At 34.0% G+C, this 25,988-nt stretch overlaps 4 protein-coding genes, 1 long non-coding RNA gene and 2 pseudogenes across 5 annotated transcripts; 5 read left to right on the top strand and 2 right to left on the bottom strand.

Annotated features, from left to right (window-relative positions):
- Position 1: 1 nt before the first annotated feature.
- On the top strand, positions 2–479 carry LOC110230877 (the record flags this gene model as incomplete). Its single annotated transcript, XM_021035080.1, has 2 exons — positions 2–19; positions 142–479. Coding segments are annotated over 2 exons (276 nt in total), but the record flags the coding sequence as incomplete, so codon positions are not given.
- A 3,115-nt stretch (positions 480–3,594) lies between these two features.
- On the top strand, positions 3,595–6,318 carry LOC9324238 (putative cullin-like protein 2). Its single transcript, XM_021034652.1, has 11 exons — positions 3,595–3,723; positions 4,008–4,179; positions 4,267–4,360; positions 4,496–4,681; positions 4,766–4,813; positions 4,893–5,096; positions 5,175–5,252; positions 5,378–5,467; positions 5,658–5,738; positions 5,844–5,978; positions 6,088–6,318. The coding sequence occupies exons 2-11, from the start codon at positions 4,046–4,048 to the stop codon at positions 6,172–6,174; spliced, it is 1,137 nt and encodes a 378-aa protein (XP_020890311.1). The 5' UTR covers positions 3,595–3,723; positions 4,008–4,045; the 3' UTR covers positions 6,175–6,318.
- Positions 6,319–7,266: 948 nt separating this feature from the next.
- On the top strand, positions 7,267–7,914 carry LOC9324237 (annotated as a pseudogene).
- A 747-nt stretch (positions 7,915–8,661) lies between these two features.
- LOC9322724 (agamous-like MADS-box protein AGL49) lies at positions 8,662–9,616 on the top strand. Its single transcript, XM_021034661.1, has one exon. It carries the CDS (start codon positions 8,662–8,664, stop codon positions 9,529–9,531), a length of 870 nt encoding a protein of 289 aa, XP_020890320.1. The 3' UTR covers positions 9,532–9,616.
- Positions 9,617–9,755: 139 nt separating this feature from the next.
- On the bottom strand, positions 9,756–13,703 carry LOC9322723 (annotated as a pseudogene).
- Positions 13,704–14,684: 981 nt separating this feature from the next.
- On the bottom strand, positions 14,685–14,958 carry LOC9324236. The gene is made up of 2 exons (XR_002333947.1): positions 14,887–14,958; positions 14,685–14,784 (listed from the first exon to the last, which is right to left on the bottom strand). It is a non-coding gene; the product is annotated as an uncharacterized LOC9324236 (long non-coding RNA).
- Positions 14,959–16,499: 1,541 nt separating this feature from the next.
- LOC9322721 (agamous-like MADS-box protein AGL49) lies at positions 16,500–17,556 on the top strand. The gene has a single exon (XM_002888126.2). It carries the CDS (start codon positions 16,660–16,662, stop codon positions 17,554–17,556), a length of 897 nt encoding a protein of 298 aa, XP_002888172.1. The 5' UTR covers positions 16,500–16,659.
- The last annotated feature ends 8,432 nt before the right edge of the window (positions 17,557–25,988 follow it).

Here is a 25,988-nt window from a genome sequence, read left to right as displayed (position 1 = left end):
TGATGCCATTTACCAAGGGGTAAAATGCTGAAACTTCTATTATTTTTTTAATTATACTTCATGTGTTTTTTTTTAACCATACTTTATGTTTTTAATACTTTTTTCTTATGTGAATTGTAACATGCAATTTTGAAATTCCAGGAAGTTCAAGTGAAGAAAGGCAAGAAATTTGGCTATGGTTCAATTCCGGAAGCTGATCCTAGCGTTGATGCATCTCCAAATTATGAAGAAATGTATCTTGAGACTCAAGAAAAGCTCCAGAAATCGGACCAAGTGATTGAGGGAATGCTGCTGAAGTTTAAAGATGTTGATTTTTGGATTACTATGATGCAGAACAAGTTTCCAAATGAAGTTCCACCTTCCATGATAACAACAATGAACACCAATGGTGGTCTTTGAATTCAATTAGTAATTTGGTTTCATTAAGACTTTAAGCATTTAGGATTGTTTTTCAATATTATGTTTGGATGTTTAAGTGTTTTGAGATTTTAAAAATGTTTACTTATTATGATTTTTAATTTTATTATTTATTTTTATTTTTATTTATTTCTTAATTTTATAATATTTTTTATTAAAAATTACCTAAATAATATATTCCAACAAAAAGTTGATAAATGGTTCATGAGACATTTTGTTGGAAACTTAGTAGAATATATCAACATATTTTCAACGATTAATTTCTGATAAAATTCCAACAATTAAATCATCAGAAGTTTTTCACAAATTTACAAGAAAAATAGCAATAAATTTTCAACAATTAAATTATCAATAAATTTCTATGAAGTTCCAACAAATAAGGCGTCTGAAATTTCTCACACGTTTCCAAGAAAACATTTCAACAAAGTTGCAACAAATATGTTATTAGTAGTTTCCCATAAACAAACTTTCAGAATTGTTGAATATTTGTGACAAATTATCAATGACATTCCAACAAAATATGTGTTGGAACAATTCGTTAGAAACTTCACGGTAAATTCCAACAAATATCCAACAAAAAAATTATCAGAACTATCCAACAAATTGGTCATAGAATTACTCGATGGAAACGTTTCCAATAAATTCGTGACAAATGTAGATTTCCAACGATCATATTCCAACAAATATATGTTCTATTGAAAATTTATTGGAAACATATAATTCCTACAAATTAACAACATAGATGGCTGTTGGAATTTAGCTTTTTTCTTGTAGTGTTCAGATGCATCCACAAAATAAAAGTTTCGAGCTAAACAAAATATATGAGAAGCTAGCTAGCCTTATGGCAAATGAAAGAAGTTTCTCAACAAGAGGGTATAACAAGACCAACCTTGGTAATTATTAATTAATAGCGTTTTCGACCAAAAGTTTCACCAGGAATTTTGTTCATTGGAGGGATATTTAACTTTTGTTGACTGGTTTACGACTGCATGGTAATTGACAAAGGAAAACAACAATCCGACTTCAGAAAGTACCAAATAGCTAACAACTAGAGCTAAAACTGGTATCCAAAAACTATGACAAAGAAAGACCGATCAAAGCTTAAAGTGACATTACAGCAAATTAAACACAAAGAATTTTGTCTATATAATTCTCAAACCCTTCACTAGTTAGATGCTATATAAAAGTTATCACCCGAAACGATTTTATATAGTATTTCAACTCCAGCCAATCAAAATCTCAGAAATAATGCCATTAGTATATGACAAGCATCGTCAAGTCTTTAGAGTCACTGGAGAACCCAAATGGTGAAGTCTTTAGAGAGTATAAGAGGATTAGAGAACCCAGTGTCCTATTATATCCATATCCTGAGAAAGAGCTATAGAACCTAGGGATGATGGCTAAACTATAGTTAAGGATGTGAAGAAAATACTAGTTTTAAGTGAAATCCATGTAATCAGATTACTCTTTGGTTCGGTTCAAAATGCATTCCTTGTATCGCTTGACAAGAATTTTTAATGTTGAATAATTTACTTGCATATCATAAATCATAAGTTAAAAGTCATTAATTAATTCATAGTATACAAAAATTTAAACAGAACCAAAGAGTAACCAAATAGTAGTCTGTCCAAATTGGAGTCCTTAAATCCATGTGTAATCAACTCTTTGGTTCTGTTTAAAGTTTTGTCTATTATGATTTAATTAATGACTTTTAATAATTATACATCGTGATATGCAATTAAATTATTCACCATTCAAAAATTTATATTATTTTTTTTTTTTTGCTATAATTTTTAAAATCTGACTCTATCTATTATTTAATGATTAAAAATCAAAATATATGAAAATCTGTAATATGTATACATTATCCATATAAATATATATGAATTGAAAAGAAAAACCAACAACTAGTTAATTTGTTTATTATTTCTCAAATTTTATATGCTATATGGAGTAATATTTACATAAATAACAATTCTTTTGAAAAAATATAAAATATAAAACCCAAAAAGAAAGTTAACTTTCCTCATTATTTATCTTATAATAAAGAAACTTCTTTTAGAAAAATAAAGAGTTGATTTTATAGTTAAGATAATTCTAATAAGGTTGAATTTTATTATATTTCATTTTAAAGTTTATGCATATAAGTATTTTTAATGGAAAAAATCTTCGAAAAGTTAATTGGCTACATTAATATAATTCTTACAATATTTTGACAATTTAAAATAGAGAAATAACTTATCTTATATATTAATCAATGATTTTGTTTTGGACAAAATATATTAATCAATGATTATGTATAACATATATTCAAAAATAAGTTCAGAATTTAATTTCATTAAATTTAATTATGTATGATTCCTTATACAATATTTAAAATGATAAATACTACAATCTGCATATTCATAAATCATAAGTATAAAAAGTAATTGGTTAAATCATAAAATAAAATTTCAATTGGGTTTGATTTTATGTTATTTAATTTAATTTTGTTGTAAATGTATACAACTAGATTTTACCCCGCGGTACACCGCGGTTCGATTTTTTAACTATAAAAATTAAATTTTAAATTGTATTTTTTAAAATTGTTTATTTTGTTAAGTGTTTAAGATTGTATAATTGTATTTTGATTGTTAATTTTAAGATTTCATCCGTGATATTAATACCGTCCAGTATTAATATCGATCCAAACCCGTCCCACTATATAACCCCGTCCCGTGAAATTAAACATCATTTTTTTATTTTTAATGATATTTTATTTAATAGACATATAATTCGAGTCAATTTAAAAGTTTAATTATATATATATATATTTTAAAATTTTAGTTAATAATAATTAATTATTTATAATGATTTCTGAATTAATTACGTATGACCGACAGTCAAGATTGAAGATTAAAAACCGGATTAAGGTTTGAATGGCCACGATTAAATGTAGGGATTGTTGAGATCTTTTAAGGAAATCGAATTGAATATGGATGTAATTGTGGCAATGATTAGTTATGTTTAATATATTAGGTTAAGAATTTTGGAAATGATTGTTTATGTTAATATCTTTGATTTAATTTTGAAAATCTAAATAATTAATGTCATAAATGTCTCCAAAAATGTATATACAGATTGTGTTTTCAAGGAAGAAAATCTCAGAATGATTAATGCACCAAATCAATTTAATGCTTCAAATGGGGGAAACTTCTCATATCTCTTTCAGAAGAATTAAACTTTACAATCTTATATAAGATATCTTCTAGGAATTTTCCTCCTTCACTGGCAAACTTCTCATTTCTGATAAGCTAATCGGATTAGGTGAAATCATATTCTTACTGTTCGGAATCTTCATGTAGTCTTAGGTTTTCGTGTTAATTTATGTACATGATTTTAATCGAGATAGTGGTTCTCCTATGATCTATAGATTCTGCAACACTAATCTTGATCATTTTCAAAGACTGCCGTTGTTATTATGGAAGCTAAAGTATCGATAGTTACCTCACAAACGCTAAATTTTAATGTATTTCTGCACTTTATCTTGATTTCTGCACTTTATAAAAAGACAAATATATTTACTTTCTCTGTCTATTACTTTGTTATAGAATTTGATTCAAGAGAGCTTGAAACACATTTTAGAAGGATGGCCCAACAGACAGAGATTAAATTTGAGGAAGGATGGTCCTTCTTGGAGAAAGGTGTTACCAAGATGATAAGGATTCTAGAAGGAGAGCCTGAACCACCATTTGAATCTAACCAATATATGAATCTTTACACGTACGTTGGTCGTCTTATATATGTAATGTTTTTTTATGTTTGTTGTGTACGGGTACTTACCACAGTGATTTTTTATGTGATTCACAGGACTGCCTACAGTATGTGCACCCAGAAACCTGATTACTCAGCACAGATTTATGATAAATATCGTGAAATGATTGAAGATTATGTTACACAAACGGTGAGTAACAAAAAAATAAAAAAATCGGTCGGCCTTGATTCTTGGATATAGTGCGAAGAAGACATGTTCATTTTTTATTTTATTTTCACTTAAGCAAAAAGTTTAATCTTCCTTGTTTTTTTATCTGTTATTTAGGTGTTGCCGTCGTTAAGGGAGAAGCATGATGAATATATGCTAAGAGAGCTTGTTAAGAGGTGGGATAACCATAAAGTTCTGGTTAGATGGTTTATCAGATTCTTCAATTATATAGACCGTTACTATGTTATTCGGAGAAAAGTTCAATCACTGAGGGAAGTTGGCTTGACATGTTTCAACAACCTGGTTTGTCATGCATATTCCTATAGCTTCTAATTTTCCACTGCCTCAAAAGTATTTTGTAATGGTCTAAGTAATTATGTACATCAGGTTTATCGTGAGATGCAGTCCACGGCCACAGAAGCTGTAATTGCACTTGTAAGGATTGGTATATGTATTGAAAAAAAATTCTTGGTTCTGCATGATTCTTTTTTTCTAAAAATATTTGTATTTCCAGTTTCATAAAGAACGTGAGGGCGAACAGATTGATAGGGAACTAGTGAAAAATGTATTAGATGTCTATGTAGAGAATGGGCTGGGAACTATGAAAAAATATGAAGAGGATTTTGAAAGCTTCATGCTTCAAGATACTGCCTCATACTATTCTCGCAAGGCGTCAAAGTGGATCAAGGGGGATTCTTGTCCTGCTTACATGCTAAAGGCATGTCTCCGACTATGTTTTCATTCTATTCAGGAAAGTAAATATATATTAACGTTTATAATTTTCTATTGTATTCAGTCTGAGGAGTGTCTAAAACGAGAGAGGGAGAGAGTCACTCACTACCTTCATTCAAGCACCGAACCCAAACTGGTTGAGGTTTGTAATGATAGAATTATTCATTTATTTGGAATTAATCATATTTTTACGAGGGAAGTTTTTTTGCGTTTAAACTTAGTTATATACTAAAGTTTATTGGCTTGTTTGTTTATTTGTGAATGTAGAAAGTACAAAATGAATTGTTGGTCGTGGTTGCAAAACAGCTTCTAGAAAATGAGTCCTCAGGCTGTTGTGCATTGCTAAGGGATAAAAAGGTAGACGACCTAAGGGCAGCCAAACCAAACTCATAAGCTAGTTTCGGGAATGTTGTACCCTAAAGTTTTGTTAGCTTGTTTAATTCCCCTCCTATATATTACTCACATCTTTATCAAATTCGTAAACAAATAATCAACTAAAATTGTCTTTTTGACGGGGCATTGCTATATATACATATATACTTTTCAGATGGATGATCTCTCTAGGATGTACATGCTTTATTGTCCAATCCCTCAAAGCTTGGAACATGTTGCAGACTTATTCAAGCAGGTTTATTTTTATTTATTTTAAACTCACTTTCTTTTTGTTTCCAATTTTTATTTTTTAATTGCTACATGACATTTGGTTTAATTTTAACTGAAAATGTGTATACAGCATATTACTACAGAGGGATATACCCTTATGAAACAAGCTGACGACGCAGCTAATAAGCAGCTACTAATTGAACTACATGATAAATTCATGGTCTTTGTCACTGAGTGTTTTGAGAACCACTCCCTCTTCAATAAGGTCTGAGTGTGTTCACTTGTTTCTTTTATTTTTCACATATTATAATATATAATATATATATATATATATATATATATATATGAACATAATTTCTTTTAATGCATTGTAGGCATTGAAAGAGGCCTTTGAAATTTTGTCTAACAAAACAGTGGCAGGAATTTCCAATGACTTGCAACAGTTTGCTATAATATCCTGAGGGAAGAAGAAAACTGTGGATCAGATACTCTTGGTTTAATGGTTGTATTTAAATAGCTTAATGTATCATGTAATTTGAATGGTTCAATGGTTAGGTCCATGAATTATCATAATTTAATTATTTTATTGGATATTTTATATTTTATTAGCTCCATAATTAATAACATCGAATTGAGAAAATTGGTTTACCAGCAATGATTTTAATAGTCCAGACACTGAACCAAAATATCTTTTAGATCACTAGGATGTTCCAAATGGTCAAACACATTTCTATACAAAACAATCGCAAATTCAAAAATGAAAAAATAAATATTACATGTGTTTTTTTTTTTTTTTTGTGACTTATTATTACATGTGTTGTATGCATAAGCAGATACGGATAAAATCAGGTTAAATTTATTTAATAATCAATTCATTAAACTATTTAAACAGCATTTTCAGGAATGACTCATTTGAGTTTTTAATTAAAAGTTGTTGACAAAAAAAAAATTAACCTTCCTCCATGCCCAGGACCAAATTTGTTTTTATTTTCAATTTTAAAATTTAGGAATCAATATCTCTTTTCCCTTATTCTCGCTTTCTCTTATTTCTCGTTTATGCAATGTTAAGGCGGACTACTTAGCCCGTACATCTAGACTATTATTTTCTGATGTAACTTTTGTAAACTGTTCTCCTCCTAATTGGACAACCAATCATGGAGTTATTTTTTAATAAATGTGTGGTTGACAAAAAAAAAAAAAAAAAAATTTAGGAATCAAAGATCAGAGTTATGCTAGTTTTCCAATATCAGTCTCATTAACTTCCCCAAAAAATGATTTGTTTCCACTTTTTTATAATTTTTATCTTATTAGTTAGATTCAGTCATTCACATTTTTCTTTTTTCTTTTTGATTTTTGAATTTTTCTTTTTGTTAAATGTAATTTTTTTCTAAGTATAGTTTCAACAAATCAAAAAAAAAGAACTTCTACATATAAAAACGTATAGTAAATTTTTTTCATATATAGTTTCTTCTTCTAAAATATAAAAAATATATATATAGTCTAGACAAGAAATCATTTTTCCAGTAAGGATTTTTCCATCGGTTCCTTGATTAATGAGAAGCGATATCAGTCGTTTTTATGCACATTTGATGTGTAAACCTAATGAATTTGAACGCGAGGATCATCCATACATCACAAGAACCGAGAAAGATGAGCCTCAGTATACAATTGAGCAAGAACTCTACATGATGGAAGAACAAATCGAAGAAAGCGAGGTATCTATCTATATATATATTTGTTGATAGTTACTTTGACGTAATCATTCAGTGTTTTTATTTCAAATTGTTTGTGAAAATGAGAGTTGAATTTTTTATTTTTTTTGTGTGATAGGGGTTCGATATTGATTTCACATTGTTTCGGTGCCTATTCAATTACTACCCGGTTGATCTCAATGCAAACCGTTTCGTTGAGGAGCAGAAACCACTGGGGATTTACTTAGTAGGCTGTCTGAGAAATCACTTGACGGCTACAATGAAGTGGAGTGTACAAAGTATGAATTTGTCAAGGTTGTCAAAGCCAATATGTATGTGTGTAATGGGTACACGTTTCTCATCACGTTTGAGGTTATGGATCCTTTTGATAACCAACCAAAACTCTTCCAAGCTCATGTCTGGTACTCTTCATATAATCCGACTAAGTATGTCTTTTGCAGGCCCAAACCCAATCAAAATGGTACGTCTTGGGCTAGTGGTGCTTCCTAGTACTCTCCATATGTTACGTTTCCTATCTATGACCTCTAGTTTGGTACTCGCTTGGGAGGGATGTCAAATCCCTCGGGATAGATCATATATGTCGGACCCTTGATCGAGAGAGGTTATGGGCCTCTGACTCGCTATAGCAATCCTTTTTATAAACTTGGCAGATTTTGGAGCACATAGATAGCAAAAGCAGAACTGGTTCATATTTTTGCATCGTTCGATGTTTAGTTTGTGACGATCTATCTTTTAAGACTAGTTGACTTTGCCAAATTAACACAATCGAGATAACCGATTTCCTCTATCCCATAAACCGATGAGTAAATCATCAAAAAAGTATAGAAAATAGAAATCATTTAAGACTGCATCGATCTGTAAAAATATTTTTAAGAAAATTAGAAGAAAAAACAAACTATACATATGATTTTTTTTTTGGAAATTAAGGAAAATATAATCGTATAACTAATAAATGAAAAATGGGTTGGAGCTAACAAAAAGGAAAATTTGCAACACTGTCACTACTACCGATCTAAGAGAAGATCTAATTAGATTTTGTACACATTTTCACAAAATTTATGACCGTTGTGGGATTGAGAGAAAGCATCATCTTAGTGATTCTCTCTAATCTCTATATATTACAGAACCAGTGCCCTCTCTTTTGCACAATTCATCAACTACATTACGATTGAAACTTTTCTGCTTTTTGTTTCTCTCTTACGATCATTCGAGTTTTGCCTTCTCTCTCTTTTCAAGATGGCTCCTCGTGATAAGAAACCTAACAAGTCCTGCGATGATGATGATTTGCAGAGGAAGAAGAAACAGAATTTTTTCAAACAGAGATTTCCTGGTTTTAAGAAGAAAGCAACAGAGCTTTCTGTTCTCTGCGGTAACTCTGTTGGTTTCATCTGTTACGGTCCCGACAACGATCTCCATGTTTGGCCTCAACCTCAAGATCATAACCCACAAACCCTAACACAAATCGTGGCCAAGTTCAATGCGTTGAGTGATCACAAGAGGAAGCATCACGCCTGCGATCTCTACGACTTCCCTAATCTCAAGGGTTTGTCCGGAGACCAGTTGAGGAACCATCTCGTTAACCTTGACTCTCACTTAGTTGGAGTCAAGCAACACAAGATAAGTATAATGAAACGAAATTTGAAGAAGCCCAAGGAAAAGGAGACGGAAGATGATCATGTTAAGGTTTCAAACAACGCCACCATCTCAAACTGCAAGGTGGCTTCGTTGGAAGATGGACTAGGGTTTGGTGACGAGTTGGGATACGTCTTCCGTGGCTCCCAAGAAACAGTGTCCAACATTGTATCTTCTACTGCTTCCAATAAAGTTTCCAGGGATGTTTGTGTTTCAGATTCTTCTCTTCTTGATCCATTCACATTAGGGTTTTCCGGCCATGATTATTTCCTGGCGGATTCAATGGCGGTCACAGATAATTGGGAGGTCTGTGCCAACAATGGTGTTTGGGATCCTTCTTGGCTAGATTTTGATTTTTCGTCAACACTCTTTACTGATGATTGGACTGTTTCTGGCTACAATCCACTTTTGGCAGCTACTGATTCTTTTACTTACGAAACGCCGGTCACAGATAATTTAGGCTCTGTCTTCTAGTTCTAGATTATGAGGGCACTGATAACTACTGAGCAATGTAATTCAACTTATATTCTCAGTGATCGATTATTATCGTATGATTCGTATCTTGACATGTATTTCTTGCTCCAACGCAAATCCATGTTTGTAAAGTTGGTAGCTTTCTCTCTCTTTTTTATTATTGATTATAGAGAATGTAATGAAATTTTGTTTTCTTTCTGTTGCTCTAATGCTGAGCTTGAGAATATCACATTGTGTCAGAGTTTATTAGTCTTTATAAAATTCAGATTCATATTGTAACACAAAACAAAAAGTCAATCACTTAGTAAGAAATCTATCCACAGATTTTACCAAAAAAAAAAAAAAATCTATCCACAGAGCAGACGGCAAAGCTCCAAAAAGCTAAAACCTTGTGGTCTCTGCATGTAAGAAATTAAAGGAGTTAAAAAGAGAGTTTTTCGTAAGTAACCAAGATCATCTACAACTACAGCAAAAGGCACACTATGAGCTATACAGACGATGATCAAGCGAACTTGGAAGCTAGAGTTCTTGTTTCAGAAATGTGCTAATAAGAATTGAGTAAGTCTTCCCTACCAACTTCAAAGATAACAATCACTCCATCACTATGTCATCTCTTACCCATCTCTGCAAATTGTTTCTTCAACCTTATCTTGCATTCCTTCCCTTGAAAGACTGATGCTTAAAGCTGGTTAAGGAAGCTCGAGAGGGACCTCCTCGAGAGATAGATTAACCTCCCATTTTCTCATTTTGAAGTCCATAAGAGGCAAAACTTTTCTTTCTCTGCATAAGTAAAACGATATGCCTTTAGGAGAGAAACCACACAGAAGACTAAATTCATTTTAGCTGCAAACATGTGAAAACTCACAAACACTTAAAAGCTACGGACAGAGGAGATAACTATATTGTGGCATTAATTAACAATTATATACTGTGACCATGGATACTTCTAAATTGTAGCACAAAAAGTGAGCAAATCCTAATCATCAATCATTTTATGACTGATAACAGTAAAAATGTTATAAATAGGATTGTTATAAGTCATTCTTAAAGTTCATTATTTAAGAGAAGATGTCCTCACCTAAATCCTCCGACAAAGCACTATGCAGCTGAATCTCCAATGGGTTTGTTGAATGATTATTGGAGAGTCTTATTGAAATCGAACAAGAGGAATGTGCTGGACTTTGTAGTATTCTTCTCCTCCTCTGGAAAATTTCTCCTTCAAACTTGTGTCAATATTCAGCTCTTGCAAGGAAGTGATAAATCTCAGACCATCAGGAAGTTCCTTAAACTTTGGACAACAACTAATAAACAAAAAATGAAGAAGTGGCATGGAGCTTTCTTCTACTATCCACTCTTCCCACTCCTCTATTCCACATATCATTAGGTTCTGCAACCGAGGAAATCCACCGCCCGAGCAAACCATTCTCCTCCCACAGAAAGATTGACTAAATAAACTGACATCATATAAGTTAAGCAGCTTCTCTAGAATTGGCATTGGATCCTCCACCAAACGACATTCACAAAGAGATATGGTTGTAAGGTGAGAAGGGAAATATTGCTCATCAGGTAACCTTGGCATATATAGTGTCAAGTTTAGGTGTTGGAGATGAACGGAATCTAAAACAAATCCTTCTTCATCTTTAGTGGGAGCAAGCACATGGAAATCATAAATAGTAAGATTTTCCAAGTGTCTCAAATCACGTAAAGATGAAGATAGAGTTTTCACGCTACACCCGCCTCTGATACAGATAGAGAGGGCTCTGAGTCGTGTCATACTCTGGAGGTCCCTGACTCTCACATGCTCTGTTGAGAAATTCTCCAATGTCTCCAGGTTGACTAGATTCCCTAGTTCCATCTTTACCTTATCATGTATCAGAAACGGAAAAGAGAGGTATGTCAATTCTCGCATCTCTTTCAAAAAATTGGGCATGTAGATTGGAGATCTCGCATCTACACATAGGTTTAAATAGAGAAGCTGCTTCAGGTTCCACATGGAGGAAGGTAGATGAGTTACATGTGCCTGGTATAAACTCAAATATCTCAAGTGGATGAGCTTCCCAATGCTAGAGGGTAAATTCCCTCCTTCAAACTGAGTTCTTGAGAGATCTAATGCCCTCAACAATTGTAACCTTGTAAACAATAAATCCGATGACATCCAACCTTCTACCAAGCTGAAAAACAAGAGAGATCTAAGTTTTGGATTCATCTCCCCCTTAGGATGATATGTTTCATCAAGCTGGTGTACTGCAATTCTGCGAGATTTACAAGGAGATTGAGACTTTGTAGGTAGGCGTTTATCAACAATATGTACAAAATTCTCTTCCTCAGCTTTAAGCAGACAAACTTCTCTCATCATATCATGCAAGTGACATGTTTCAAATCTTGCAGTTCTAGCGTCTATATTAGCAATGACCATGTTTCTCTTGACCAATTCTTTTACGTATTCATCTGCGACCTCTCTAATGGTTGCTCCATCATAATACCTCGGTCTTTGTATTCCTTCTCCACCCCAGTAGTAGGACAAATTCCCCACATCTATCGCATAATCTTCTGGAAAATGGGCAAGATAGAGAAAGCAGTGCTTCAAATAAACAGGCAGCTCTTCAAAACTCAGATTTAGAACATGATAAACTGAACTGATATTTATGTCATTGAAGGTAGTCCCTCCAACGATGTGAGCTCTAATATTCTCATTTATCCTTTTCCACTCATGAAATGTGCATTGCGCAGCTAACAACCCACCTAACACCTTAACAGCCAATGGTAAACCTCCACAATGTTTGATCATCTGCTTACCCATCTCTTCCATTTCTGCATTAACCTTAAATTCTGCACAACAAAACCATGTAGTTTTTGGACTGTGAAATCAAGATATGATGCAACTAAACGTAAAAGAATTTTTTCTATTTTGAATAACGTAAAAAATATACCCTCCTTGAAAGCTTACTTGTTGTGTCGTCTTTTATAGGAAATGCTATCCTTCGGAAAAGTATCCAACTGTTTTCAATTGTTAGGCACTTTGGTTTAAAAGCGGCACATGTTGGATCTGCATGTAAGGCTACTCTCTCGTTGCGTGAAGTAAGTAGTACTTTCCATCCTACAATATATTTTAAACAAAAGGAAATATTACACGCATTTGTCAAGCTCTATTTTTCGTAATCAAGTATAGTCAAAGTTTAAGAATAAGATGTCACCTGTTTTTGATGGAAACACAGGCTTTATTATGTCCCAATCTTCTTCTTTCCAAATATCATCCAGGACAATCAAAGAATTACTGATTTCCAACTGTCGAAAGAGTTTGTCCTGAAGTTCGTCTTCAGTCATATTTGAGTCTCTATACTCATCATGTTGTGCACTAAGCTTCTGCAAAATCGTGTGCCACACATATTTCCTTGTAAACTGTTGTGATATACACACCCATGCAACTCCATCAAAATGGTTTTTTACAATCTCATGATTAAAAACTTGTCGAGCAAGAGTAGTTTTACCAATACTACCCATCCCAGTTATAGAAATTACTTGATTGCTACTTTCCTCCACCAAATAGCCAACCAATAACTTAACATTCTCCTCCAACCCCACAAGATCGTTTTAATAATTGCTAGGAAATGTTTTTCGCAACTCCCTTTGTCTTTCTTGCAGAGGATGTGAATATTCTTTGCCATCGACAATCATTTGTTGCACTCCAAAACTCTGCATATCGCGGATCACCTTGGAGATCCTCTTACTTAGACCTCCAATATCTGAAGCAATTGCCTTACGGTCCACTATAAAACATGAAAGTCTTCTCATACGCATCTTGATGCCACTTGTTTTTCTAAGATCTTCCTTGAGAAGAAATGTTTCGATTATATCCTCTGCGTCAAAAGAAATTTCTTTGATCTCTTCCACAAAATTTCTCACCGTCTCACTTGCATGTTTCTTAGCATCTGCATCTTTCAAGAAGGACCTAAGCAAGTTCAGATTACTTTTGAGCTCAGTGAGTTGCTCATCAACTCCCTTAAATCGATCAGATTCTCAGACAAGGAGGTCCCAAAGCTTCCGAACTCCAAAATACAAAAGTGTCTCAGCCATAAGTCTCCTGTTAACCATGAGAGTAGTATTTAATAATCACTAGAGGAGGATCCACTAGTTCATAATTCGGATGATATTTTTTCACAAAATTTACATAATAAATACACAATTTTTGTAATCCACAGATCTTTGTAAAAGATGAAATGGAAAATACAAAAGATCGAAGAAAAGTAATAATAACAACAATAGTTACCTTCTGGAAATCGCTTCTTGTTGAACTGATCTGTATAATAAAATAGGCGATAGAGTTTAGTAGACGACCATCTCTAGTAAAGATGATGATGTCTACCAACGACCAACTTTGGCTAGAAAGTCTTAAAGGCAATCAACTGTAGCTACGTCCCACTTGCCACGTATCATTTTACTATTTGGTTCATAATTCAATTCAGTTGGTCCACCTTGGTGGGATTCATAACACTGATTTAAATGTTCTTCACAAGTTTTATCATAAAAGCGGAAAACGGTCTTTTTCCCCACGAGAACTATGACATCATAACAGATAGAGCCCAATCTATAACTACGATTCAGATGTCCCCGAGAAAATACTTCTCCACCTATATTTCTCTGAATCGATAGTTTTCATCTTATATCTCCCCTGAATAAATAGGTCTCATCTAATTACACATGACCATCGGTTTTACTCGGTATATTGTTTGTTTAACCAATTTACTAAGATAGCAAACCGGACTAAACCTAATCTTAACCCGATTTCAACCCAATTCCCTAATAAACTCGATTTCAACCCGTTTTTCGTGCTCATCATCATCGTCATCCAAACTCAGAGATGAAACAAAGGATCTCTTTTTAGTTTTTTACCAATCTTCCTCCAAGGTTTGAAATCTTTTCCTGATTTTAGACCTATTGTTTTCTTCTCTATCAATTATGAATCAAAATTCAATCGCCAGTGCTCTTCAACCTCAAAGGTTCCAGAGCCCAAAATCGAGATCAATGAATATCCAATTCCACGGCAGAGCCACCACCACCGACGTTCGCCGTCGTCATCCCAACACATGATTTGATGAAACAACGGGAGTTGAAGCAGATCCCAAATCTGAGACGATGTTCTCTACTTCTCTTGCTGATGGTTTAACAAAACGACGACGTATCTATCATCCGCCATAAACAATTCGAGTTTTTAGACTTTGTTTCCACTCAATTCCATGCCGGTGAAATCATTCGCTGCCCAATTCGTAAAAAAGCGGTAAGCATAGGGAAGAAGAGAAGCAAAAAAAAAAATAGTCTAGAAGGAATAGAGAGATGAGATCATGAAATTTATGAGACCTTGTGATAAGAATCATAAATCCGGTTCTATCACCTTTTCTAGAGCTAGTGGCATTAGGAAGACCGATGTATCGGAGTAGGAAGCTGAAGATGTAGAAGAAGAAAAAGAGAAAGGTGATGATCACTGAAAGAAATGAAGAATTGAAACATAGAAAAACTGAAATGAATGTACGTGTGGGAATGATTCATAATAAGATGGGAAACCCAAGATGGAGGAGAGTAAAGTTTTGTTTTTGTGAGAAATTTTGCCATTGATGGTACGGATGTTGCAGACATCAATTTCTCGTTCAACAGGTTTTAGAATGGATCAAATTTTTGGTCAATTGGGTTTTTCAAATCAGTCATGTTGGGTTAGAGTGGTTTTCTATCCGGTTTAGTTTGTAAACCGATTAAATCAGATTTATGGAGAAATAGATGAAAAATATTGATTCGAGGAGATATAGATTGAGAAATATTTTTTCGGGGATATCTGGATCGTGGTCATAGATTGAGCTCTATATGTTATGATGTCATAGTTCTCATGGGGAAATAGACCGTTTTTCCCGTAAAAGCAGAGAAAGAGATTGGTACTATATTTTGAACAAAAAGGATCCTTACCAAATCCAATACTTGCAGCAAAGTAAAATGCAACAGAGAGGAATAAAAGTGAAACTATTAGCCGAAAACATAGTGGTGAATGAATACTAGGATCAAACACAAACCAATTGTGGAGAGTTTGATTTCTCTTTTTTGACTAGGAGGAATTCAAACCCAAAACAAACCCTTGGAAGTCGAAACATATCGTACTAATAAAAGTGTTATTCTACTAAATTTGTTTTAAAAAGACACAATTTTAGTAATTAAGTTAGCATAAGTAGCAAATTTGATTTTTCGTTTATCTGAGTAACTAAGAAAGGAGGACAACTTTTACCTCATACTCTGTTCTTGTTGAGGGATCCTACTCTTCATCAGAAATAAACAAATTTAAAATGTTGTAGTAACCTTCCGCTCTTTCTAATCTCTCCTGAAATTCCATTGTCACAACTCTTATTTACCTTCTCACTATTACTAAGCATAATCACCATGATCTCATATCCGAATCTGAAGAATATGGTGGAAGATTTGTGGGATCTCTGAAAGCAGTGTTGGATTGAAGAATTTGGAAGATTGATCGTCTCTTAGGGTTTTTACCAATACAAAAGTTGTTCACTAGGGTTTAAGCGTATCTGATTTTGGGGCTATGTGTAAATATTATTAAGTACTAAACCAAATGTGTAAATAAAAATAGTTGACTTTGTCAAAAAACACAAATTGAGAAAACCAAATTCATCTATCCCATTAACCGGTGAGCAATCATAAGACAATTAGAAAAATAGAAATCTCTTAAGACTTGCGTCAATTTATAAATAATTTTTTGGAAATTAATTAAGGACAAATATAATCCCTTTAGAATTCATAAAACCAAACAAAATAGGTTTTGTTTGACAGAAAAACCAAAAGAAAAAAAAAATGAAGCTAAAAATGGAAAATGTCTTAACTCTTAACGATCAAAGAAAAGATCTAATAAGATTTTGGACATGAACATAAGATACGCTTTTTACGCGTTTTTTCACAAAATTATGACCGTTGTGGGATTGAGATAAAGCTTAGTCCTAAAGCCCTATATATTACAGAACCATCATAGTCTCGTTTCACTTCCCATCGTTGTTACATTACTCTCTGTTTCTACTCCGATCGAAACTTTTCTACTTTGATTTTCTCTTACGATTTGATCACAGTCTCGTCTCTTTGAAGATGGCTCCTCGTGATAAAAAACCAAACAAGTCCTCCTCGGAAGATGATGATTTGCAGAGGAAGAAGAAACAGAGCTTTTTCAAACAGAGATTTCCTGGTTTAAAGAAGAAAGCTACAGAGCTCTCTGTTCTTTGCGGTAACTCTGTTGGTTTCATCTGTTACGGTCCCGACAACGATCTCCATGTTTGGCCTCAGCCTCATGATCATAACCCACAAACCCTAACACAGATCGTGGCCAAGTTCAATGCGTTGAGTGATAACAAGAGGATGCATAACGCCTGCGATCTCTACGACTTCCCTAATCTCAAGGGTTTATCCGGTGACGAGTTGAGGAACCATCTCGTTAACCTTGACTCTCACTTAGTCGGGGTCAAGCAACACAAGATAAGTATATTACGAAACTTGAAGAAGCCTAAGTCGAAGGAAACGGAAGAGGATGATCATCTTAGGGTTTCAGACAACAACACCATCATCTCAAACCGCAAGGTGTTTTCGTCCGAAGATCAGAGATTAGGGTTTGGTGGGGTATTTGACGAGTTGGGTTACGTATTACGTGGCTCCCACGAAACTGTTTCCAACATTGTATCTTCTACTGCTTCGAAGGTTTCTAGGGATGTTGGTAGTGTTACGGATTCTTCTCTACTTAATCCTTTCACGTTAGGGTTTTCCAATGATTATTTCCCGGCGGTTCTTATGGCGGTCACAAATAATTTGGGGGTTTGTGCCAACAATGGTGGTGTGTGGGATCTTTCTTGGATAGATTCAAAGTTTTCTTCAACACTATTTACTGATGATTGGACGGTTTCTGGCTACAATCCACTTCTCGGAGCCACTGATTCTTTTACGGCGAGCACTTACCAAACGCCGGTCACTGATAATTTAGGGTCCGTCTTCTAGTTCTACATTATGATTTTGAGGGCATGATGATAACTATTAACTAGGGTTTGACATCTATGTAATTCTTGGTGATTAGTCATTATAGTATCTTAATTTTGTAGTACGTTTAGCTCCAACGCAAATCCATGTGACCATGTTTGTAAAGTTGGTAGCCTTTTCTCTTTACTATTAAGTGAATGAACGAAATTTTCTTTTCTTTCTGTTGCTTTAATGTTGAGCTTGATAATATCACTCTGTCAGAGTTTAACAGACATTAGTCTTTTAGCAGATTCTAATTGTAACACAAATACAGTTCTTGATTTCAGGAATATACTAGTGAGAATTGAGCAAGTCTTCCCTAGCTAACACAAATCATATTTGCATCATATCTTCACATATTTTTGGTCTTTCGTAGTATCTTTGAACTTGTGTTTCTTGGACTGTGGGTTTTGAATGGAGCAGGAGTTCCAAGAAATTTATGTTTATATAATGTTTTTTTGGTCAACCTACTGTTGTTATCAAATAATGTCACCCCAATAAACTATTTCTGAATTCTGATCGTGCCATTATTCAACTGATAGCTATTATTATTTCTGGTCAACCTCTTATTTGTTGTCTCTTGGTAGAATTTTCTTATAGATTAAACAATGAAGTATATTGTTTCAAAATTTTGGCAAGAAGAAAAGTTTATTGTTTACCGATTTAAAAACGGGAAAGATCTAAGTTGGTGTAAATTTAATCACTGGTTTAGCTTCTTTTGTTATTGGTATTTTGTCAACAATTGTTTTTTTTTTAATATAATGTTCATTCCACGATCTTTGGAATTGTGCACATCGGTCGCTCACCAACATAATTCAAAGGAACCAGCCTATTTAACTTAGAAAAATAATGATGCCCATGTCACAACGAAGACCGTTGAAACGACTGCGTTTTATACAGCCAACGAACAAGTCCAGCATGGCGGTTTAACTCTCACGCGCCAATCTTCCAAACGCTTAACACTGACTAAAGTAGTTTGTATTCAATAAAACATTTGAATTTGTATTGAACTGATGAATTATATATCATTAAATCTTGAAAAACGAAAAAAAAAAATCAGAATTCAATGTTACTGGTTATAAGATTTGTAAATGTTTAGAATCTTATGATTGAACAAATATCCACTGTTATTCAAAATGTTTTAAAAGATTTTAAAGAATTTTCTTAGGTAAAGATCAGAATTCAATGTTACTGATTTTATAGTGTTTAAAAGATTTTCTTAGTTAAATATATAAAAATCTAAATCTCATGATTTTAATTTAATTGCATGACAAATTCTTATATTCACCCAAAATCATCTAAAACCTTATTCAACTCAAATAATTCCAAATATCTAGTTGAATATATAAAATGATATGGATGATATGACACTTCAACAGAAAAAGTACTGAAAAAATTCATGAAAACACATGTTCCAGTGGACACATATGTCAAAATTGTTTTTATAAATATCTAAATTAATATATTAAACTTTCAATATTCAATGAAAAATAATAGTTGGAATATTTTATACGTCGAAAAGTCATGATCATTAGTGATGTATTTATGAGATTTCATGGATTGTGTTGGTGAATGGTGATGTTTGAGGAGGAGATTGATAGGGATCCAATTTTGTTGCAAATCCTCCCAGGACGCAAGCCAGCATAATGGAGGCTATCTCCATACTTCATCAAAAGAAAAACATATCTAATTGCGGCCTTCAAATGTGTTGCACCTAAGATCTTCTTCTAGGAAAAACTCCTCAGCCTCCATTTAAAGTCTCAACTCCACTTATAAGAGGGTTTAGGGTTCCAAAATGGTCTAACGTGAAAAACTTGGAGTTGTGGCGGATCATGAGTTTATTACATCTACTTACTTGTAGACTGTGTCATCTGTTTTTTCGAAGGCAAACTATCTAATAAATGTATTGTTTACTCTTTAAAGTCACTGAAACTAGTGTAATCTGTTTCTTTAGAATGTCAACATAAATTTCTGGCGGAATCAAATAAATTTATGTTCCTTACTAAACATTTAAGGATCTACTAAAGACTTGGAGCAAAAAGCGGAGGAAATATATGATATCTCGGATTTGGATTTGGATTAGTGATGTGATAAGAGAGAACTTAGATTTTGGGAGAATTTTGGTATTATATTTTTGGTTAAACAATCAAATGTAATTGCATCGGTGGCGTTTTCGGGTGGTTAAAATAATTATAACTTTTTATCTACACCACTAATAAAAATTCACAAAAATCTCTTAAAAACTATATATAGGAAACAAACTAAATATAATTACACCTATAATTTTTTTACTTAGACCAAAACAAAGCTGTGGAATTATCTCATGTAAAGAAGTCTGTAGGTCATTAGAACCTTAAATCAATTCAATATTGTTCTCTCCTTTGTTCAGGAGAAATATAGATCAAGGGTGAAGAAATATGTTATAGATTTATCCCAAAACAAAATCCAAACCGAAATCCCCTAAATATCCATGAAAACTAAAATCTGATTAATCATCGCCTAAAACCTTAAGTTTTTAACCAATAATAAAAATTTGCAAGAAGCAAAATCTTCAGTTTTTGGCTTTATTATTGCCATGACCATTGTTTGTATGTTTTACCACTTTAATCAGACTCATTGTTCCGTCTACCATAGCCTCGTCCTCCATTGACACCACTGCCCCAAGATTTGTATCAATCGTTTATGTAACCATTATCATTCCTATAGTAACCATTGTTGTTTATTGTAGAGATTCTGCTGCCATTTTGATTGTTGCTAGCTTATACAGAATCCAAAAACAACAATTAATATGAGGCTTTTATTTTTACATTTTAATAAAGTTATAATCTTGGATAAGTCATTGCCTTAAGAAACTTGCCTCGTTTTTTTTCTATAGATACTCTTCGGTTTCCGATTCTGATCAGAGATTCCTTGTGATACGTTTTAAAATTAGAAAAAAAGAACTTCAAATCACGTTATAGTTGAGAATTTGATGGGCAAACAAATGCATAAAAAGAAGACAGTTTTTATTGCTTCACTAGTTTCAAATGCCACAACCCCGAGACAATTTTTTTCTCCTGAAAAGTCATAGATTTTTACATGAATTAGGGTTTAAGGTTTCAAAACCATGCACATACATTTTCCATTAAGATCATTGCAATAATAAATGATCGGTAACTTCTGAATTGGATACCATTTTTCCTAATAGCTCCAAAACCTTCAAATGTTTCATAGAGGGGCTTAATAGTCGCATCCATAAACAAGTTTGCAACAAATATGGAACCACCCTAAGTGATACAGGAAAAACAAATAATCAAATGAGACAAAAGCAATAGGAAGATTCTGATTTCATTGTTTTTAACTATTAAAGAATGAATAATCAACCTTGTTGTTTACTGGTTTCCGCAGAAGCATGCATGTTCAGGAATTGGGGCATGAGCATTGGACTCAGGAGCAACAATCGGTTTTCAATACGTTTAGGCTTGGATGATGAAGCTTTTACCATGGAAAGAACCAACATTTTGAACCAGAGATTGGACATGTATGTTTGAAATACACCAAGAAATTAAAGGATATCATACAATAAAACCCAATAAATTATGAAACTAAGCACAAAGGAGGAGACCCATAATTAAAACGGTAAATAAGAACATTTGTCGATATACTTCACATAGATTATGAGTTAAATTTAGGCTACAAATGAAGATTATTAGGTATGGTATGGGCAGTATAGTAATAACTGCTACGCATTTTTTGTACTTGTTTTGCATGTCATCACATTCAAATCATGAGAGAATATCAACATTCATAGTGAAACTTGTAAATTACAACATGTTTTCTTTTGTTTTCCTAAAAATATGCTTCTGAAAGGCTTAGAATATATATCTTATCGATGAACCTAGCACATTATCTGGATTCCGAGCAAATAATCAAAAGTGCACATGTTGTAAAATGGTTCGATAATCGTTAGACACGTGAAAAACTTGAAGTTGAAGCAGATCATGAATTCATTACATCTACTTACTTGGTAGACTGTGTCATCTCTTTTTTCGAAGGTAAACTACTTGGTAAATGTATTGTTTACTCTCCAGAGTCATTAGGACCAGTGTAATATGTTTCTGTAGAATGTCAACATGAGTTTGTGACGAAATTCAATAGATTTCTGCCATTTACTAAACATTTTAGGATTCAACACATACATGGAGCACAAAGCAGAGAAAAAATATGCTACTTCAGACTCGGAGTCAGACTAGTGATGTGGCATGAGAGAACTAGATTTTTGGAAGAATTTGGGTATTATATTTTAAATTAAACAATCAAATATAATTTGTGACGGTGACATTTGCGGCTGTTTAAAAAAATTATAACTTCTTATACAATAGTAATAAAAATTCACAACAAATTAAAACAAAATCTCTCTAATAAGATATTATCATATCATATTCTTAAATACTATATATATATAGGAACCGAACAAATATATATTTACACTTATGAGTTTTTTGTATATAAAAAATGTTCCAAATCTTTGAAAATAAATATTTTAGTTAGTTATTGTATAATTTGTTTAAAATTATTTTTGTATGATAATACAGTTTTTGGTTTCTATATATAAATGACATGTTATGTATATTTCTGTAAGTTTATTATATTAAAACTGGTTTTTCAACCGCAGTTTACCAGTCAATTTATTATATTACCTATTCAAAAAAAAATTATTATGAATGAAAACTTTTTTTTTGAAAACGCTCCCGACGCTCCCGACGGCGACGAGGATGGAACTCTAGGGTTTTAACACCCAACCATGAGAAGGTGGATCTCGGTTGTTTCTTGTTTCTGGAATGGATTATTAAGGTTGTTTCTTAGCTTGGTGAGCGGATTCAATTTGATTGTTCTCTTACGGTTAATCTCTGGTTCCAAATGGTTTTCTATTCGGTTGATCTCTGTTTTTCGAATTGATTTGGTGGATCTTGGGCTGTTTTCGAATTTGTTAGATGGTATTAATCTCGGAACTGTTTTGGAGTTTTTGGGTATAAGATACATAAGGTTCAGTTTTTGGGCTGTAGAGATCATAGAAATCTCTCGGTCTCGGTGGATCTCTATTAAATTGCTCCCGGTTAGTCGATTTGATTTGGTGGATTTTGGGCTGATTTTGGTTTTGTCAGATTTTAATATAATCGTTGTTGATGGGAAGATTCTGGGTAAAAGATTCAAGCGGCTCGGGTTATGGGAAGAAGAGATCAAAGTAAGATGTTGGTTGAGAAGGAAGGGACTTCGGTTTATTGACTTGTATTTTTCTTTGATCTGCTGGTTGATTTGGAGATGGGATCATGTGATGGTGTTATGTGGGTTAGTTCTCCGGTTGGGAAATCAAAAGATCCGGCCAATCTTGAAGGATGTTTCAGTGCTAGTACAACAAGGTAATCAAAGGTTGATGTTAGAATCAAGCGGTAATGATTTACTTCACGGAGTAAAGGACATGTTCCAAATGGAAGCAAAGGAATTTGTTATCTCGTTCCTCGAAAGGATCGGTTCTTTATCTTGTTTGTATAAAACTTATACTCGGGGGTCTGTGACTGGATGTTATCGGTTTCATTTAACTTTGGCATATTGGTATTGGACGTGGACAAAAAAAATTGTTAACAATATACGGTTTAAGTGGTGGAGTCATATTGTATTTTGGGTATGGAATTTTATAAACACGTCTTTTAAAAAAATTTTAACAGATGGTTTGCCGGTGATAGGAGAAGGAGGGCGTTGAGTACTCCTCCATGGGTTATTGTGGGTGGTCGGAATATTTCTAAAAGTTATGATGTGGGTCGGTTGATTTTGGATTTTGAGTGTATGGAGTGGAGTTTCATTGGTTGTAACAAACGTTTTTACAATAGTTTGATTTCGGGTTTTTCATGGTTGGATGTGGATATTTTGAGGGTAAGAATATCAATGGTCATTTGTAATTTGGTTTCTCTAAGAAATAATCAAGGGAATGAAGGGCATAACCCGACGCACCATGGCACGGTGAAGAGATTAACAGGTGGACGCAACCCACTTAATCGAAAGGTTGATAATAAATGAAAGTTTTAAGTTGGAATTGTCAAGGGTTAGGAAATAAGACAACAATTGGGTATCTTCGGGATTTGTGGAAGCAACATAGGCCGGATTTTTTATTTCTGTCAGAAACTAAACAATCCTCTTCTTTTATGGAAAAATTTGTAGGTCACTTTGGTTATAAAAATTTTAAAACGGTGGATCCTATTGGTTGTAGTGGCGGTTTAGCCCTTTTTTTTAATAATGATTATCATGTTTCGGTTTTATTTGCAAGTAATCGTGTGATCGATATTGAAGCAAACTATAAGGGCAAAGTAATTTATCTCACTTTTGTTTATGGAGACCCGGTTCCTAGTAAGCGGGAACAAGTGTGGGAGCGGTTAACTAGAACCGGTTTATCTCGGGATTCTCCGTGGTTTTTAATTGGTGATTTTAACGAATTAACTGGAAATCATGAAAAGCGAGGGGGTAAATTAAGACACGCGTCTTCTTTTATTCCGTTTAATCTAATGATTCAAAATTGTGGTCTTCTGGAATTTCCTTATATTGGCGATTGGTTGTCTTGGCGGGGGTGGCGGGATAAAAAACCAATACGATGTCGTCTAGATCGGGCTCTAGCGAATGAAGATTGGCATGAATTATTCTGCAACACATTTGTAGAATATTTACAAATGGTAGCTTCTGACCATTCACCGGTCTTAGCTACGATTGCGGATAAGATGCCACGCGGGAAACATAGTTTCAGGTTTGACAAAAGGTGGATAGGGAAAGAAGGTTTACTGGAGACAATTGCAGATGGTTGGAATTTTGATTCTGAACCAGGCGACGGGAAATTTGTGGAAAAGTTGACTAATTGTCGGCGAGCTATTTCGTAATGGCGACGAGAGTTGACTCCCTATGGTCGGCAAACGATTGAAGATTTAAAATCGGAACTATATGCGGCGCAAAGAGACGATAGGCGATCACGGGAAGAAATTACGGATTTAACATTACGGCTGAAAGAGGCCTATCGGGACGAGGAATTGTACTGGCACCAGAAAAGCAGAAGCTCTTTGATGCAATTAGGGGACAATAACTCAAAATATTTTCACGCTTTAACGAAGCAGAGACGGGCAAGGAATCGAATCACGGGTTTACATGATGAGAATGGGACATGGTTAACGGAAGATAAAGAGGTTCAAAATATAGCGGTTTCCTACTTTAAGAATTTATTCACTACAACAAAACCTGAGGTTTTTGAGGATGCATTGGAAGAAGTACAAAGTCTAATCACGGATCAGAATAATGATTTTTTAATAGCCCCGGCAACAGAGGGTGAAGTGAGAGCAGCACTTTTTATGATGCACCCGGAGAAGGCACCGGGGCCAGATGGTATGACGGCTTTGTTTTTTCAGAAAGCATGGGCTACCATTAAAGTAGATCTTTTATGTTTGGTTAATTCTTTTTTAGAGGATGGGAATTTTGACAAACGGTTAAATACGACAAATATTTGTCTTATTCCAAAAACGGAAAGACCGACTCGGATGACGGAACTACGACCTATTAGTCTTTGCAATGTTGGTTACAAGATTATATCAAAGATTATTTGCCAAAGACTAAAGACAGTACTACCAAAACTGATCTCGGAAACACAATCAGCTTTTGTAGAAGGACGGTTAATTTCGGATAACATTCTTATTGCACAAGAGATGTTCCATGGGTTACGAACTAACCCATCATGTAAAGGAAAATTCATGGCAATTAAAACTGACATGAGTAAGGCTTATGATAGAGTGGAATGGATTTTCGTTGAAAAAGTTTTAACCAAACTGGGGTTTTGTGAAAAATGGATTAGTTGGATAATGTGGTGTATCAGTACTGTCCAATATAGGGTTCTTCTTAATGGACAACCTCGAGGACTAATAGTACCAGAGAGGGGTTTACGGCAAGGAGATCCGCTGTCTCCTTATCTATTTATTCTTTGTACTGAAGTATTAATTGCGAACATACGGAAAGCAGAACGGGATAAATTAATTACGGGTATCAAGGTGGCAACTGCAAGCCCATCGGTTTCTCACCTGCTTTTTGCGGATGATAGTCTATTTTTTTGTAAGGCTAACAAGGATCAGTGTGGGGTAATCTTGGGGATCTTAAAGCAATATGAAGCGGTCTCGGGACAGCAAATAAATTATTCCAAATCTTCGATCCAGTTTGGGCATAAGGTAGATGACGGTGTGAAGGAAGATATCAAATCTACCTTAGGTATCTCTAATATTGGTGGTATGGGTTCATATCTTGGGTTGCCAGAAAGTCTCGGTGGTTCAAAAACAAAAATTTTCTCTTTTGTTAGAGACAGGTTACAGACAAGGATTAACGGATGGTCGGCAAAATTTTTATCAAAAGGTGGG

The sequence above is a fragment of the Arabidopsis lyrata genome (assembly GCF_000004255.2).
Source record: "Arabidopsis lyrata subsp. lyrata unplaced genomic scaffold ARALYscaffold_2, whole genome shotgun sequence".
Classification (NCBI taxonomy): Eukaryota; Viridiplantae; Streptophyta; class Magnoliopsida; order Brassicales; family Brassicaceae; genus Arabidopsis; species Arabidopsis lyrata.
Note: the sequence above shows the minus strand (reverse complement) of the source record. Positions and strands in the feature narration are given on the sequence as shown.

Bases quoted from the DNA above. Each gene is read 5' to 3' on its own strand.
- LOC9322724 (XM_021034661.1), top strand. From the start codon at position 8,662: ATGGCTCCTCGTGATAAGAAACCTAACAAGTCCTGCGATGATGATGAT.
- LOC9322721 (XM_002888126.2), top strand. From the start codon at position 16,660: ATGGCTCCTCGTGATAAAAAACCAAACAAGTCCTCCTCGGAAGATGAT.
- LOC9324238 (XM_021034652.1), top strand. From the start codon at position 4,046: ATGGCCCAACAGACAGAGATTAAATTTGAGGAAGGATGGTCCTTCTTG. The intron at 5,253-5,377 runs GTTTGTAATGAT...TTGTGAATGTAG, and splicing joins CCGAACCCAAACTGGTTGAG to AAAGTACAAAATGAATTGTT. The intron at 5,468-5,657 runs GTAGACGACCTA...TATACTTTTCAG, and splicing joins CATTGCTAAGGGATAAAAAG to ATGGATGATCTCTCTAGGAT.